The sequence below is a fragment of the Camponotus vicinus genome, unplaced genomic scaffold (assembly GCF_025532165.1).
Source record: "Camponotus vicinus isolate PSW18456_S1 unplaced genomic scaffold, iyCamVici1.0 SCAF_12, whole genome shotgun sequence".
NCBI lineage: Eukaryota > Metazoa > Arthropoda > Insecta > Hymenoptera > Formicidae > Camponotus > Camponotus vicinus.
In genome coordinates, this window is record NW_028141948.1 from 15,031,956 (window position 1) to 15,044,930 (window position 12,975).

The 12,975-nt window shown below is 27.5% G+C and overlaps 3 protein-coding genes and 1 long non-coding RNA gene across 7 annotated transcripts; 2 read left to right on the forward strand and 2 right to left on the reverse strand.

Annotated features, from left to right (window-relative positions):
• Nucleotides 1–13: 13 nt before the first annotated feature.
• LOC145962521 (protein argonaute-2-like) lies at nt 14–8,439 on the reverse strand. 3 transcript variants are annotated; one of them, XM_083083643.1, is made up of 15 exons: nt 8,192–8,438; nt 6,158–7,677; nt 5,639–6,031; nt 5,245–5,466; nt 4,745–4,874; nt 4,319–4,620; nt 4,120–4,239; nt 3,748–4,048; nt 3,361–3,531; nt 3,117–3,288; nt 2,949–3,036; nt 2,721–2,884; nt 2,032–2,296; nt 1,590–1,774; nt 14–194 (listed from the first exon to the last, which is right to left on the reverse strand). In XM_083083643.1, the coding sequence occupies exons 1-15, from the start codon at nt 8,202–8,204 to the stop codon at nt 14–16; spliced, it is 4,227 nt and encodes a 1,408-aa protein (XP_082939769.1). In that variant the 5' UTR covers nt 8,205–8,438. The 3 variants fall into 3 exon arrangements, with proteins under 3 accessions (XP_082939769.1, XP_082939770.1, XP_082939771.1); XM_083083644.1 differs by lacking the exon at nt 14–194 and adding an exon at nt 906–1,481 and having other exon boundaries at nt 8,192–8,437; XM_083083645.1 differs by lacking the exons at nt 14–194; nt 1,590–1,774; nt 2,721–2,884 and having other exon boundaries at nt 2,145–2,296; nt 8,192–8,439.
• LOC145962528 (uncharacterized) lies at nt 4,063–6,724 on the forward strand. Its single transcript, XR_014435874.1, has 2 exons — nt 4,063–4,506; nt 5,911–6,724. It is a non-coding gene; the product is annotated as an uncharacterized LOC145962528 (long non-coding RNA).
• On the forward strand, nt 8,182–9,748 carry LOC145962527 (protein KRTCAP2 homolog). Of its 2 annotated transcripts, none has more exons than XM_083083652.1 (3): nt 8,182–8,308; nt 8,985–9,203; nt 9,374–9,748. In XM_083083652.1, the coding sequence occupies exons 2-3, from the start codon at nt 9,047–9,049 to the stop codon at nt 9,544–9,546; spliced, it is 330 nt and encodes a 109-aa protein (XP_082939778.1). In that variant the 5' UTR covers nt 8,182–8,308; nt 8,985–9,046; the 3' UTR covers nt 9,547–9,748. The 2 variants fall into 2 exon arrangements, with proteins under 2 accessions (XP_082939778.1, XP_082939777.1); XM_083083651.1 differs by lacking the exon at nt 8,182–8,308 and adding an exon at nt 8,367–8,794.
• On the reverse strand, nt 9,745–12,135 carry Stoml2 (stomatin like 2). Its single transcript, XM_083083649.1, has 7 exons — nt 11,952–12,135; nt 11,757–11,870; nt 11,217–11,364; nt 10,879–11,127; nt 10,601–10,756; nt 10,174–10,418; nt 9,745–10,079 (listed from the first exon to the last, which is right to left on the reverse strand). The coding sequence occupies exons 1-7, from the start codon at nt 12,012–12,014 to the stop codon at nt 9,906–9,908; spliced, it is 1,149 nt and encodes a 382-aa protein (XP_082939775.1). The 5' UTR covers nt 12,015–12,135; the 3' UTR covers nt 9,745–9,905.
• Between the last annotated feature and the right edge of the window lie 840 nt (nt 12,136–12,975).

Below are 12,975 nucleotides of genomic sequence, written 5' to 3' on the forward strand. Positions count from 1 at the left end.
TATGCGTATTAAATCAGGAACATTCTTGAAGACGGAATCCGATTAATACGTGTATCGAGCAAATAAAATTGTCGTTATAGGTTAGCCGATTACAAATTCCAAGCTGAGAAGCGTTTCTATTCCTAGATTCTATTCCATCATTTATACAAATCATGGCATTCTTCATTCGTAAGAATTCTGAAGAATTATTGGCACTGTGATAACATAAAATGTGACTATCAATCTATTGGTTGCATAGATTAACCGGCGAGTCGAAATGCCAGTGTCTCTAATTCTAACCTAATCCTAATTATATCGGTTGACATTGACACATACATACATGCACGCACATTACATCGCATACATATCTCATAAATACACGTATATATATATATATATATATATATGTATATATATATAATCTTTTTCATATTTCTTTTTAGTTTACTTTTTTTAAACACATTTTAGGAATAATTTCTTTTTAATTTCATGATCCTATATAAAAATACGTATGTAAACACCACACATGGATTCTCAAGAATGATTTTGCTATTACTGCATACAAAACTGAGTAATTACAATTTTTAGAAAAATTTTTAAATAACTGATTAAGAATTTTAGAATTAAATTTAGAAAATCTAGGCTTTACTTGTGAAAATTCACATTTCATTTTACAAACAAATATGATGCGAACAATATAAATGTTATCATCTAATTTATTTATTGACAAATGCAATTGCATGTATTAAAATCATTTTTTTATATTTTGTTGCAAATTTATAATTAATGCACAAATATATATTATATAATATATATAATTTTGTCATGTAGTATTTAAAGTATATATAAAAATATTGCAAGTATATGTAAAATACTGCATATTGTTATTTTAGAAATATAAAATCACATGCCCAAAAAGAACAAAAAAAATATTATAATATTTATAGTTTTTCTGCTGTATCTTTTAGTATAACAAACAAAATTACATATACACGATGTTACATGTTAATCTTCTCTTTTTCCTTTTGTTACATCAGATTCTTAAGTAGAACAGTTGAAAATATATAGATAAAAAGGCTTTACTTGTGAAAATTCACATTTCATTTTACATACAAATATGATGCAAACAATATAAATGTATTATCTAATTTATTTATTGACAAATGCAATTGCATGTATTAAAATCATTTTTTTATATTTTGTTGCAAATTTATAATTAATGTACAAATATATATTATATAATATATATAATTTTGTCATGTAATATTTAAAGTATATATAAAAATATTGCAAGTATATGTAAAATACTGCATATTGTTGAATACAGATATTGTTGAAGGGAAGACTGATTACAGTAGATAGATCAAGAGAAAGAGAGTTTTGAATATAAAATAATCCTTTGTAAAATCAACTAATGTTACACAAAATACATTGGTAAATTTGCCATTTTTGTATTAAATCTTTCCTGTATCTCATTTAATTTATCGTTATTATCACTGTAACTAAAAAAAAATAAATTATTACTGTAATTAAAAATGTTGCCAAAAATTACTGATATAGTATAATTACTGAATAGTAATCAATTTATATTATTGTGATCAATTGCTTACCCATGTAACAAAACTTTTCCACGATATGCTGCCAAATGAGCGTAATAAGTTGGCACTGGATAGCTTACCGTTCTCGTGCAGCGTGCATACATGTGGCAAAGATAATATGTCAATTTTTCTATCTCATTTTCGGTAAAATTAGAATCGTTACATATGCACTTGTATTTGGTAGGCCTAGCAGTACCCTGTATTTATGATGCAGTATTGATAATATTATAAAACTTTATTTAATGAATAAATAAATCTTTACTGCAAATTAATTATTCGAGACATATTTCTTAAAGTAGATTACTATAACTAAAGTAGATTACAACTCTATTCACATTAAGAACTAATTATTAATTAATTATTATTATTTCCTCTATCAGTATATTTAATATCTTTCTAATATTGAAATATATTTATAGTTATATAAACAAATTTTTGTGACCAATAACTTTACCTGAATACTCGCATGTGAGACGAGATAAAAATCGAAATGACTTGGATGAGTAATTTCACTATCAACAATCGTGCCTGCTTTCACATTCCCGTTTTTGTCGTCCGTTTGTTCGGAAGAAGTTGGGAAAAGACGCACATGATGTCTTTTTTGAACAATTAAACAGGTAATTTCAATATCAGATTTATACTTGTTTTTATATGCATCTCTAATACCTCCTATTTCGTAATGCATAACTTGTGACAATTGTCCTTCGCTAACTCCATCTCTATATATTAAAATATAAATAAGCATTATAAATGTATGATAAAAAACGCGATATTTTAATTTTAATAGACTTATATATTATATTAGACTGTTAACAGTGATCTTGCTAAAGACAAAACTAGGGTAGATATTTACAAATAAAATATAATTACTACATTAATGAGTAGAATAAATTCAAAATATCACTTAATACTTATCTATGATGATTAATTAATTTGTCTATATGTGAAAAATATATTTTATATCTTAATAATTCCCGTAAATTGAAATGTGAGATAAAGTGTACATTAATCCAATTTATATTCTGCTAAATTGTAAACGGTTGTCCTTTGATATATTAGTGGTTTAGGTATAAATATAATATTATGGTATATGATATTTTGAATTTTGACACAAATATTACAACATTGAACCAAATTACACACCGATAATAAATGATTCTCTCTGGTATACGTGATGTTTTATCTTTAAAAATTGACAGTTGAACATCTATTATATTTTTAAAATCCAAGATTATTTCTTGTTTGGATGGTAGAACTTTATGTATAACATTATATTGGAAGCCATAAAAATCATTACTAGCAGTAACCTAAATTAATAATATTTTCATTGATATATTCATATAAAAGTGCTGTTTAAATAATTATGCTTACTGCAGCTATAGAGGGTTTACTCTCATCATAAGATGGATGAGTTACATCAGCACCAACAAACATGCAAATTTTTTCAAAACATTTTGGTCTGAAAGAAAAAATATATTTTTCGAGATTATTATAAAAAGCATTATCCTTGTAAAATAGTAAAATACCAATATTATTTACATTGTATCTAGTGCATGATTAATGCCATTTAGTTTTGTATTTATTTTTAGAAGAATGTTTTTTATTATTGATTTTTCTTTTTTTGAATCTTTGAATACATTATTGAAATTACTGAATTTTATACACTGTGTCAAGATACCTAGTTCCAACTCAGTAATTTGTTTTATCTCGTCTAAAATAAATATAATTTTAAATTGATTTATTTAAAATTAAAATACAATAGAAAAAAATACTATATGCTTACTGTATATTGTGCCTGGAGAATTTGGTATGATTATTATTATCAGTTTCAATTCTTTATTTTGCTGAAAATATTTTTTAATTTCTGCTATTTGTTTCTTCTCAAACTTCTCAAAATTAATATATTTGAATCTTTTAGTACTAGCAGTATTTATATGCATACCAACATTGTCCGCTAAAAAAAACTGATTTTAATATAACAATGTAAAAATAATTTATATAATGTAATATACATATAACCGATTTTTCGAATATTTAAATTTACAGTTGTACAAATTAATACCAATTTTTTTCGAATTAACGTTTTTTTTTCATTAATACAAACTTTAACACATTTTAACTTGATTTTCCATATACTGTACTAATTTTTATTAATTTTCATGTATTTTACCATGATATTTTAATTTTTCCATAAATTGTTCCATTCTTGTATATATATGCATATCGTTCTTTGAATCTTTATCATTATTATCCTTTATACAGAGAATAGTCCATTGATTACTTTCTAAATTTATGGGTTGCTTAAATTTTTGCATTTGCCATGTTCCTTTGATTACTTTTACTATTGTATTGGCATATATTATGTTTGGAGCGTTTAAGATCCTAGCATTCACTTCTTCCATTTCTTTCTCGACAGACAATTGAAATTCATGTTGCATAATATTACTATCATTTTCCACAAGTTTTTTAAACTACAAATATACATAAAATAAATTATGATACAACATTTTTAATATAATATAATATAATATGAAATCTTTACCACTATCTCCTCTATCTCCTTTTTACGGTTAGGTGCACTCATTGCTGCTATTTTAATCATTTTACTAGTTTGTAAGTTGTTCAACTTTTTAACAGACTGACCACTCACAATAGTACATAACTGTGTAAAAATTCGAGCGATATTATACTTAGTTTTATTAGTTTTACATTTCTAGTAAATATAAAAGCAGCTTACGCACTTCGGGAGGCAAATAAGTTGGTTGTCCTTTCACAACTAGACATCGCCAAGTGGGCTGCCGTAAACAGCAGTTATAACGCTCAGCAAAATAATCAGTTACTGTAATGTTTCTCGTTCCATATACAAACGTTTGTTCACGAGCTGTTGAACCTAATCCATCTAAGCGATATGACCGTTGATTATGTCCAGGTATTTGATAAGTCACTTTTAAATCCTTCAATAATTTATTAATTGTATTATCATTATTATAGCGTTCATATAATGTGCTAACTTCTTGAGGTATGACAAATGCTTTATGAACAACTAAAAGAGAAATATAAAAAAATATAACACAAATTGACAAAGATATTTAATATATCTAATTTGCAGCTTAAAATTCTTGTAAAATTTTAACATCATTTAAGTTCGCCAATTAACGATATTTTACCGTCTACATTTAAATATATTTGCTGCCCAAGTATAACAGATAAAAATCCGCCGCGCGCTGCACTTAATTCATCAGATAGCTCGAAATCCTCTTTATATAGCCCATCTTGCCAGAAAAATGATCTTCCAACCTATAATAATACATAACATTTTATATTCTATCACTATAGTGTATTTTTAATGTGTTTTTACACATACACACACACGCACACACCCACACACGTACAATATTAGATACATACATATATATGCATGTACATATTATGCGCATATATATATATATATATATATATATATATATATATATATATATAATGCAATATAAAATATAAATTTTTGAATGAGAAAAAAGTACATTCAATATTATATGTATCTACACCATTCCTTAAAACGTAAATGTCTAATTAATCTCTCATGAATCATGAGTTTACTTATTATATTCATATAAAAATTAATATTTGAATTATATTTATAATTATTAAATTACTATTAACTGCTTACATTTATATATTGTGACTCTGGTCCATGACGCATGATGATATCTAGAACTTGTATACCAGTTTGATATCCATCAACCTCATCAAGACTGGATGGTAAATTTCTTGTCCAACTAAGATCGACTTCAGCTACTTTTTTTAAAATAACTATAAATGCCCTTGTATGTCTATTACATTTGGCAGGGCATCGTTCATTACATGTCGAAATGTTAACAGTAGTTTCAAGCTATGCAAAATAATAAAAAAAATACTATGCTTAAGAGAAATAATGCAAAATTTGTTTCATAATTTGCACTTATTCTATAATTAAATATTGATTGAATAACGTCAGAAATTTTATTATAAATAAATTTCATTATTATTAAAAAAAATATATACATGTATTGCCTACTACTTACAATATTGGGATTGGAAGATTTAAAAGGAAGATCATATGCACTGTATGCATTTTTCTTTCCATCAAATGCTGGATATCTCTTACTAAAATTTTCACTTCTACATTCTTCAAAAATTTTTCTACATAAAGCTTTAGAAAACTTGTTTGATGTTGTTTGAACAGTAGAAGACTTGTTTGGTTGTTCGATAGTAATATCTACATCATAATGAACAGCTTTTTTTAGAAAATTATTCGTAAAAGTAATTTTAAACATATTTGTTTTAACTTTTATAGAGGCTGTTTCAGAGGAAGGTTGTTTTATCCTTTGCCTCCTCGGTATACGAGCTTGACAGTCTTTCATTATGGAAGATGCCATATCTAATTCCTGAGTTTCCTTTAATGTAAGTTGAGATAGCTGAAAAAAAATGATAATTTACAAAATGTTTAATGAATTAACAGAAATAATGTATTAGATTTCAAACTCTATTTATAATAAATATTTTTTATAACTATATAAGTAATTAATGTTTAGTTATTTTACAGTGGCTAAAGTATCTGGTGTTATTTGCTGCTGTTGTTGCATATTATTGTCTTTAATATCTCGTTGTTGATCCCATCTTCTTTGTTGTTGGTCCTTCATTCTTTGATGCTGTTGAAAAGAACTCGATTGTTGTTGCTGTTGTAAGCTTTGTGGTATTTGATGTTGTGGATGACTCTGTGTTGCACTTTTCTGTAATCTGTCCTGGCGTTTCATAAATGACCATTGGTTGCTTGCTTGTACTGATTGTTGATCTAAATCTCTTCTATGCTGTTGCATATTATTGTCTCTAATATCTCGTTGTTGATCCCATCTTCTTTGTTGTTGGTCCTTCTTTCCTTGATGCTGTTGCTGTTGTAAGCTTTGTGGTATTTGATGTTGTGGATAACTCTGTGTTGCACTTCTCTGTAATCTGTTCTGGGGTTGTTGTTTCATAAATGGCCTTTGGTTGCTTGCTTGTACTGATTGTTGATCTGAATCTCCTCTATGCTGTTGCATATTATTGTTTCTAATATCTCGTTGTTGATCCCATCTTCTTTGTTGTTGGTCCTTCTTTCCTTGATGCTGTTGCTGTTGTAAGCTTTGTGGTATTTGATATTGTGGATGACTCTGTGTTGCACTTTTCTGTAATCTGTTCTGGGGTTGTTGTTTCATAAATGGCCTTTGGTTGCTTGCTTGTACTGATTGTTGATCTGAATCTACTTTATGCTGTTGCATATTATTGTCTTTAATATCTCGTTGTTGATTCCATCTTCTTTGTTGTTGGTCCTTCTTTCTTTGATGCTGTTGAGAAGAACTCAATTGTTGTTGCTGTTGTGAGCTTTGTGGTATTTGATATTGTGGATAACTCTGTGTTACACTTTTCTGTAATCTGTCCTGGGGTTGTTGTTTCCTAAATGGTTGCTTCCATTGGTTGCTTGCTTGTTGATCTGAATCTACTTTATGCTGTTGGAAGTGTATTCCTTGGGCATGTTGTAAATTCTGTGAAATATGTTGCTTTCGTTGTTGTGGTTGGCTCCCTGCTTTTTGTTGTTGCTGTGATAAAACGTGAGGTATATGTTGTGGTGTATTTAGCTGTGGAGCTGAATCTTGTGGTATTTGTGGCATAAATATCTGTTTGTTGTTTGTTTCTTGTACTAGTTGATGATCTGAATTTGATGCGTCATACAGTTGCAAGTTCTGCATTCTTCGGTTATATTGTGATTGAAATTGATATTGTTCTATGTTATATCTTTGCTCTGGAAACATGTGTTGGCCACTTGCTTGTTGATTTAAATTTGCTCCCTGCAGGTGCCCAGATATATAATTTCGGTTATGTTCTATATTCTGTGGATATACAAAATATGTCGGTCTATTTTCAAAATTTTGTATTTCAACTTGTCGAGATTGTTCCTGTGGATTGAGGCTTCGTGCTTCATCTTGCCATGGCTGAGGTAGATTCTCTGATCTTCCTTGTTGCTGTTGTGAAGATTGTTTCTCTTGTAAAGATGAATCTGGTGATTGTTCCTCTTGTAGAGGTAAACCTGGCGATATACATTTGTATGCACCTTTATATATACTCTTTGTGTACACATCTTGAACAGCCTATACTAATCAAGTTTTTAAATTTGCACTAATATCAGTGACATATTTCTTTAATTCAACTATTAATCACAAAACGCTTAAATGTATTTTTCTTTTCAAATAAGAATCCCTCAGATTTTATTTCAGGATATATATACAGGATAAGGATATCGTGAATACATTACACTTTAAAAAAATAAGATCAAAACTTCTATATTGATTTTTACTTGTTGTTATAACCTTGAAAAGTTGTCATTGTAACTTTGAAATATGGAACTTTTGTGGACTGAATATATTCTAAGTAAATCCGCATTTACTTCACATAATTTATGTGCTAACGTTCTTTTTTAATTTTAACAAATAGTATGATACATGAATCATTCAGAAACTGACCAAATATATTGGATGATGCAATTTAAGCGAATGATCTATAAATAAACTGACCTCTGCAACGCATATAATGACTTTACATACCTTGTCCACTCATTTTAATCTTATTGTTAGTTTAATTCGTCAATATTTCTGGAAAATTGCCTCAAATGTATTGCCGGTGACGCTAATTTATCAGCGATTTTGCAATTGTGTAGTCAAGTAAGTATGTTTTTCTATCGTCCCTGACAACCTCTATTTCACACAAAAGTTTATTCTCGAATGCTTACTTTACAGCTAATGTCACCGTGACTCACGGTACGAGAGAACGAAGTTCAATACTGTTTATCAAACTACTGTTTACTATTATAGAATTTCAAATGATTTTCGCATGCGCGAAGTGTAATTCGTCCAATAATGCTGTAGAGGGCGTTTCAGAAGTTTCCGTTGGAGTCAGTGGCATAACAAGGCATAACCACTAACCACAGAAATCACAGTCACAGAATCAGTTGTTTTTATAGTGTTCTATAATTTTAAATTTTTCGAGATTTATTAGAATTTTTTCACATTTTTTTCTAGACTAAATTTACATAAATTGTAATTAGCTTCAATTTAAATAGGGAGTTATACATAAACTGTGTAATTTCCACTGTAGAAAGAAAAGAAAAAAGTGTTTATGATTATTTCCTAATTATTTAGCAAATATGGGTACGTACTGGCATTAAATCTGCAAAATTACTTGAATGTCACATGAAATCATTTGGAGATAGAACACATTTTAAATCAGGAGAAAAATATAACATTATATATTGAGTGACATTTTAACTATATTACAATTCAATAATTTTTCTTAATATTTCTGTATTTTATTATTAATACTAACACTATTATGTTACAGCTGTTAGCAGTGGAGTATCATTTGTATTATCTTCGATATTGACAGTACTATTGTTTTCTGGAATGCAAATGTACAAAGTTTGGCTTGGTTCATCACAGTTGGGAACTGTATTAGGAGGATGGGTCGGATCATTATTATTCATGTGTACATTAACTGCTGTTGGAAACCTTGAAAGCACTTTATTTGGAAAGTCCTTTCAACAGAAATTACTTCCAGAAGGTATGTATGAAAGCAACATTATTTCTTCAATATGAAATTAATTTAAATTAATATACATATATATATATATATATATATATATATATATATATATATATATAAAGATAAGTTTCTCTCTTTTAATATAGATATTATATGTATAATATGAATATCTCATTATTTTGTTGCAGTGGTTTTCTCACTGACTTTAAGCCTGATTGCTTCTGCTCTGATTCATCGTGTATCTACTACAACATGTTTAATATTTTCTATGATTGCACTCTATTACATGAATCGTATTTCTCAAGAAACATATGGTGTATCTATACAAAATCCAGTAGTACATTCTAAGAAACGCAAATGAATATATTTGTGTATATATATATTCTTTTTTATATATTATAGATAATATAATGCATTTCACATAAAAACTTCCAATTTATAATATAAATTTAATATCAAATATATATATATATATAAAAGTTACTTGATATTTGTCAAGGTATAATACAATGATGTGGTTTTTGTGCAATTTTTACTAAAAATAAATTTTAATACGCTATTAACTATGCATATAAGAATTTATTAATTTGTAGCCCATAAAAAAAATATTGATCGATGAAATATTCATGTTAGGAATAATGTATGATTATATATCATAATATTTACATGGTGAAACTTAAATAATATGAAAAACAGAAATAATGAAAACACATTTTTATTTTATTTCCCTGTTTTTCTATGCTTTTCAGCTTCTTCTTTATCACTAAAATACTCAAAAGTTTCATCTGAATCTTCCATCTGAACTGCATGTGATTTATGGTTATCCGTTACTTGTTTTATTTGCTCATTGTTAGTATTATGTTCGGGCATTACTCGTTTATAAATTGCCATTGCCTACAATATATGATACAAGATTTTAATTATGCTATTATTAAATCTATAATAAGTGATGATCGTAAAATAATAAATGATTTATCAAGTGGCAAACCTGTGCTACAAATGTCGAAACATCTCCTACGTTGCTCGGTAATATCAACGTGTTATTAACTTTTGCTAATTTGTTGAATGCATTGACATATTGTTCTGCTATGCTTAGAGCTGCCGCATTTTTTGCGTCCGTTGCGCCAAGAGCATTTGCAACTACTTGTAATCCTTTTGCTCGTGCCTCTGCTACCGCTACTACTGCAGCAGCTTCTCCAGTAGCTCTATTTATCTGTTCTTGCCTTGCTGCTTCTATAATGATAATCAAATTTCTTTGTTTTAAAAATTAAACATTTTTTTGTCAATATATATATCCATGTAGAAATATATATTTAAATATATATTTAAATATATATTAAAAAAAAAAAAAAAAAAACAATAAGATTCGCTCATATTAATTAAAAATCATACTGAGAACGTAAATAATACAGCACCTGAAGCTAAAATTCGTGCAAGTCGTTTGCCCTCTGCTACATTTACTTCAGCATCTCTGATACCTTCAGATTCTAATATAGCAGCACGCTTCTTCCGTTCGGCTTCTACTTGCATTTGCATTGCTTCCTGTACCCGTGGTGGTAAACTTATATCGCCTGGCATATAAATATAAATGTTACATTAAAAATTTTAAAAATATTTTAAATAAAAATTTATTCTAATATTTTCTAATTATGTGAAATATTTTGATGTAATTATACAAATTTTTTTAACTTACGTATCTCATATCGTAAACATGTTATTCCCCAAGCACTACCCGCCTTGTTAATACTTTCAACAATAGAAACATTTAATTCTTCTCTCTCCCTAAATACTTTATCTAAAGATATTTTTCCTAATTCAGATCTCATGGTGGTTTGTGCTACTTGAATTATAGCAAATTCAGCATCTTCAACACCATAAGATGCTAGATAAGGATCAGTTACTCTTAAGTATAATACAGCATCAATACTTAGAGTCACATTATCTAAAAAATAAAAAAAAGTACAATTACAATTAATACAAGTATCATATTTAGAGTCAATATATTTGATAATTGATAAATTATATTCTCACCTGATGTAACTGCACTTTGTTGTGGTACATCTATCGCCATTTCCTTCAAAATTTGTACATATTTAACTTTATCGACAACAGGAAATAAAATATTTAAACCTGGTTCTAAAATTTTATGGAATTTTCCCATTCTTTCTACAATCCATGCCTAAATAAAATGTTCCATTTCCAATTAAAAGTTATTTCACTCAAACTCTAATTAATTTGATTGACAATCAATTTAACTGACACATCCAATTTAATCTATATTATCATATACATGTATAAGAAATTAATAATTTTATTACTAAAATAATATTAATAAAATACAAGTATTACTTAATGAATTATTTGTCAACTGAATTAATTGGAGTATAGTCAAATTAGTTCTAAATACTATTTGTTATAATTTCACGTATAGTTTTATACAAATATTTACAAATTAAATAAATTTGGATAAAAATGATTTTTTAAAAATTTTAATAGTTCAAAATTACATTAAAGCAAATATAAATAATTCGTGATAATTATACAAACATATTGTATTAAACACTTACGTACCTGTTGTTGAGGAACAAACATTATGATAGTGTTTATTGGAGTTAGTGGTTTATATCGGGAATTTTGTGTCACCGAACTAAACTTTTTATTTCTTACATTTACAAACGTTGAGTCCTACAAAATGCACTTTTCGTAAATTTTCGAGAATTTCAAATTTTGCATCTATGACAACTAGCTATGAAAAAACCTTTTTACCTTGATAAATCCGAAATTTCTTGCCAATACTACCGCACTACCAGTCGCTGCGCGCTTATACATTTTTTAAAATTATATTAAACTATGTATTGTATATTTTTAAAATATCAGAATATTTATAGGTTATGACGATTATGATCAGAACATAGCGCGATGCCTTTGGAAGATAATCTGCCATTGTCCGGCATAGAAAATCTAACATGACAGAGAAAAAAAGAACTCTAAAATATATGTATGCCCATAATAATATAATTGACCAATCAGAGCAAAGAAATTTTTGTTTCCTCGGTTCTGATTGGTTAATCGTTAGTCGATTCCAAGGGGTAAATTTTGGACGTAACCCATCTACGCGTTGTTTCCAAGAGACTATCGCGAATCATATCTAGATATTCGTACACTCGTGACTCAAACTGGGCTTACAATCTAATTTTTGTAAGTGTAAAATATATGTGAAACATAACTATACATAGGATTAAAAAATATAAATAATAATAAAAATTTTTAAAATATACCGATTAGATATCGAATGGGGAACTTGTGTTGCTTATTTCATCAAGATTTTGAGAATTCTCTATCGGATAGCCAAAATTGATGTGTCAAAGCTTGTGTCGTGCCATGAATAGAAAAAGTTGGTAAAATATCGAATATATATGAAAATGAATTAATAATTGTGATATATTGACTTTTTAAAAATTTTTTAATAATCTATAATGACAGAGAGAAGGAAGATGCTAGTGAAACATAGCAATTTTTGAATAATTTTGTGTATAAACATATACCTGATAAATTATATGAAGTATTACTTTTTTGAAAGTTTCCTCGGAATTTATTTTTGTATACGAACATGTTTGTTCATTGAATGTGTATTCATATATATACAAAAGATTTCATTAAATATATATATATATATATATATATATATTTAATGAAATATATATAATCTGTTATATTTAAAAACAAATTTAAGTACGAATAGTTTTGCAATTATCTCAAAACAAGGATGTTTATAAATAAATTTTAAATA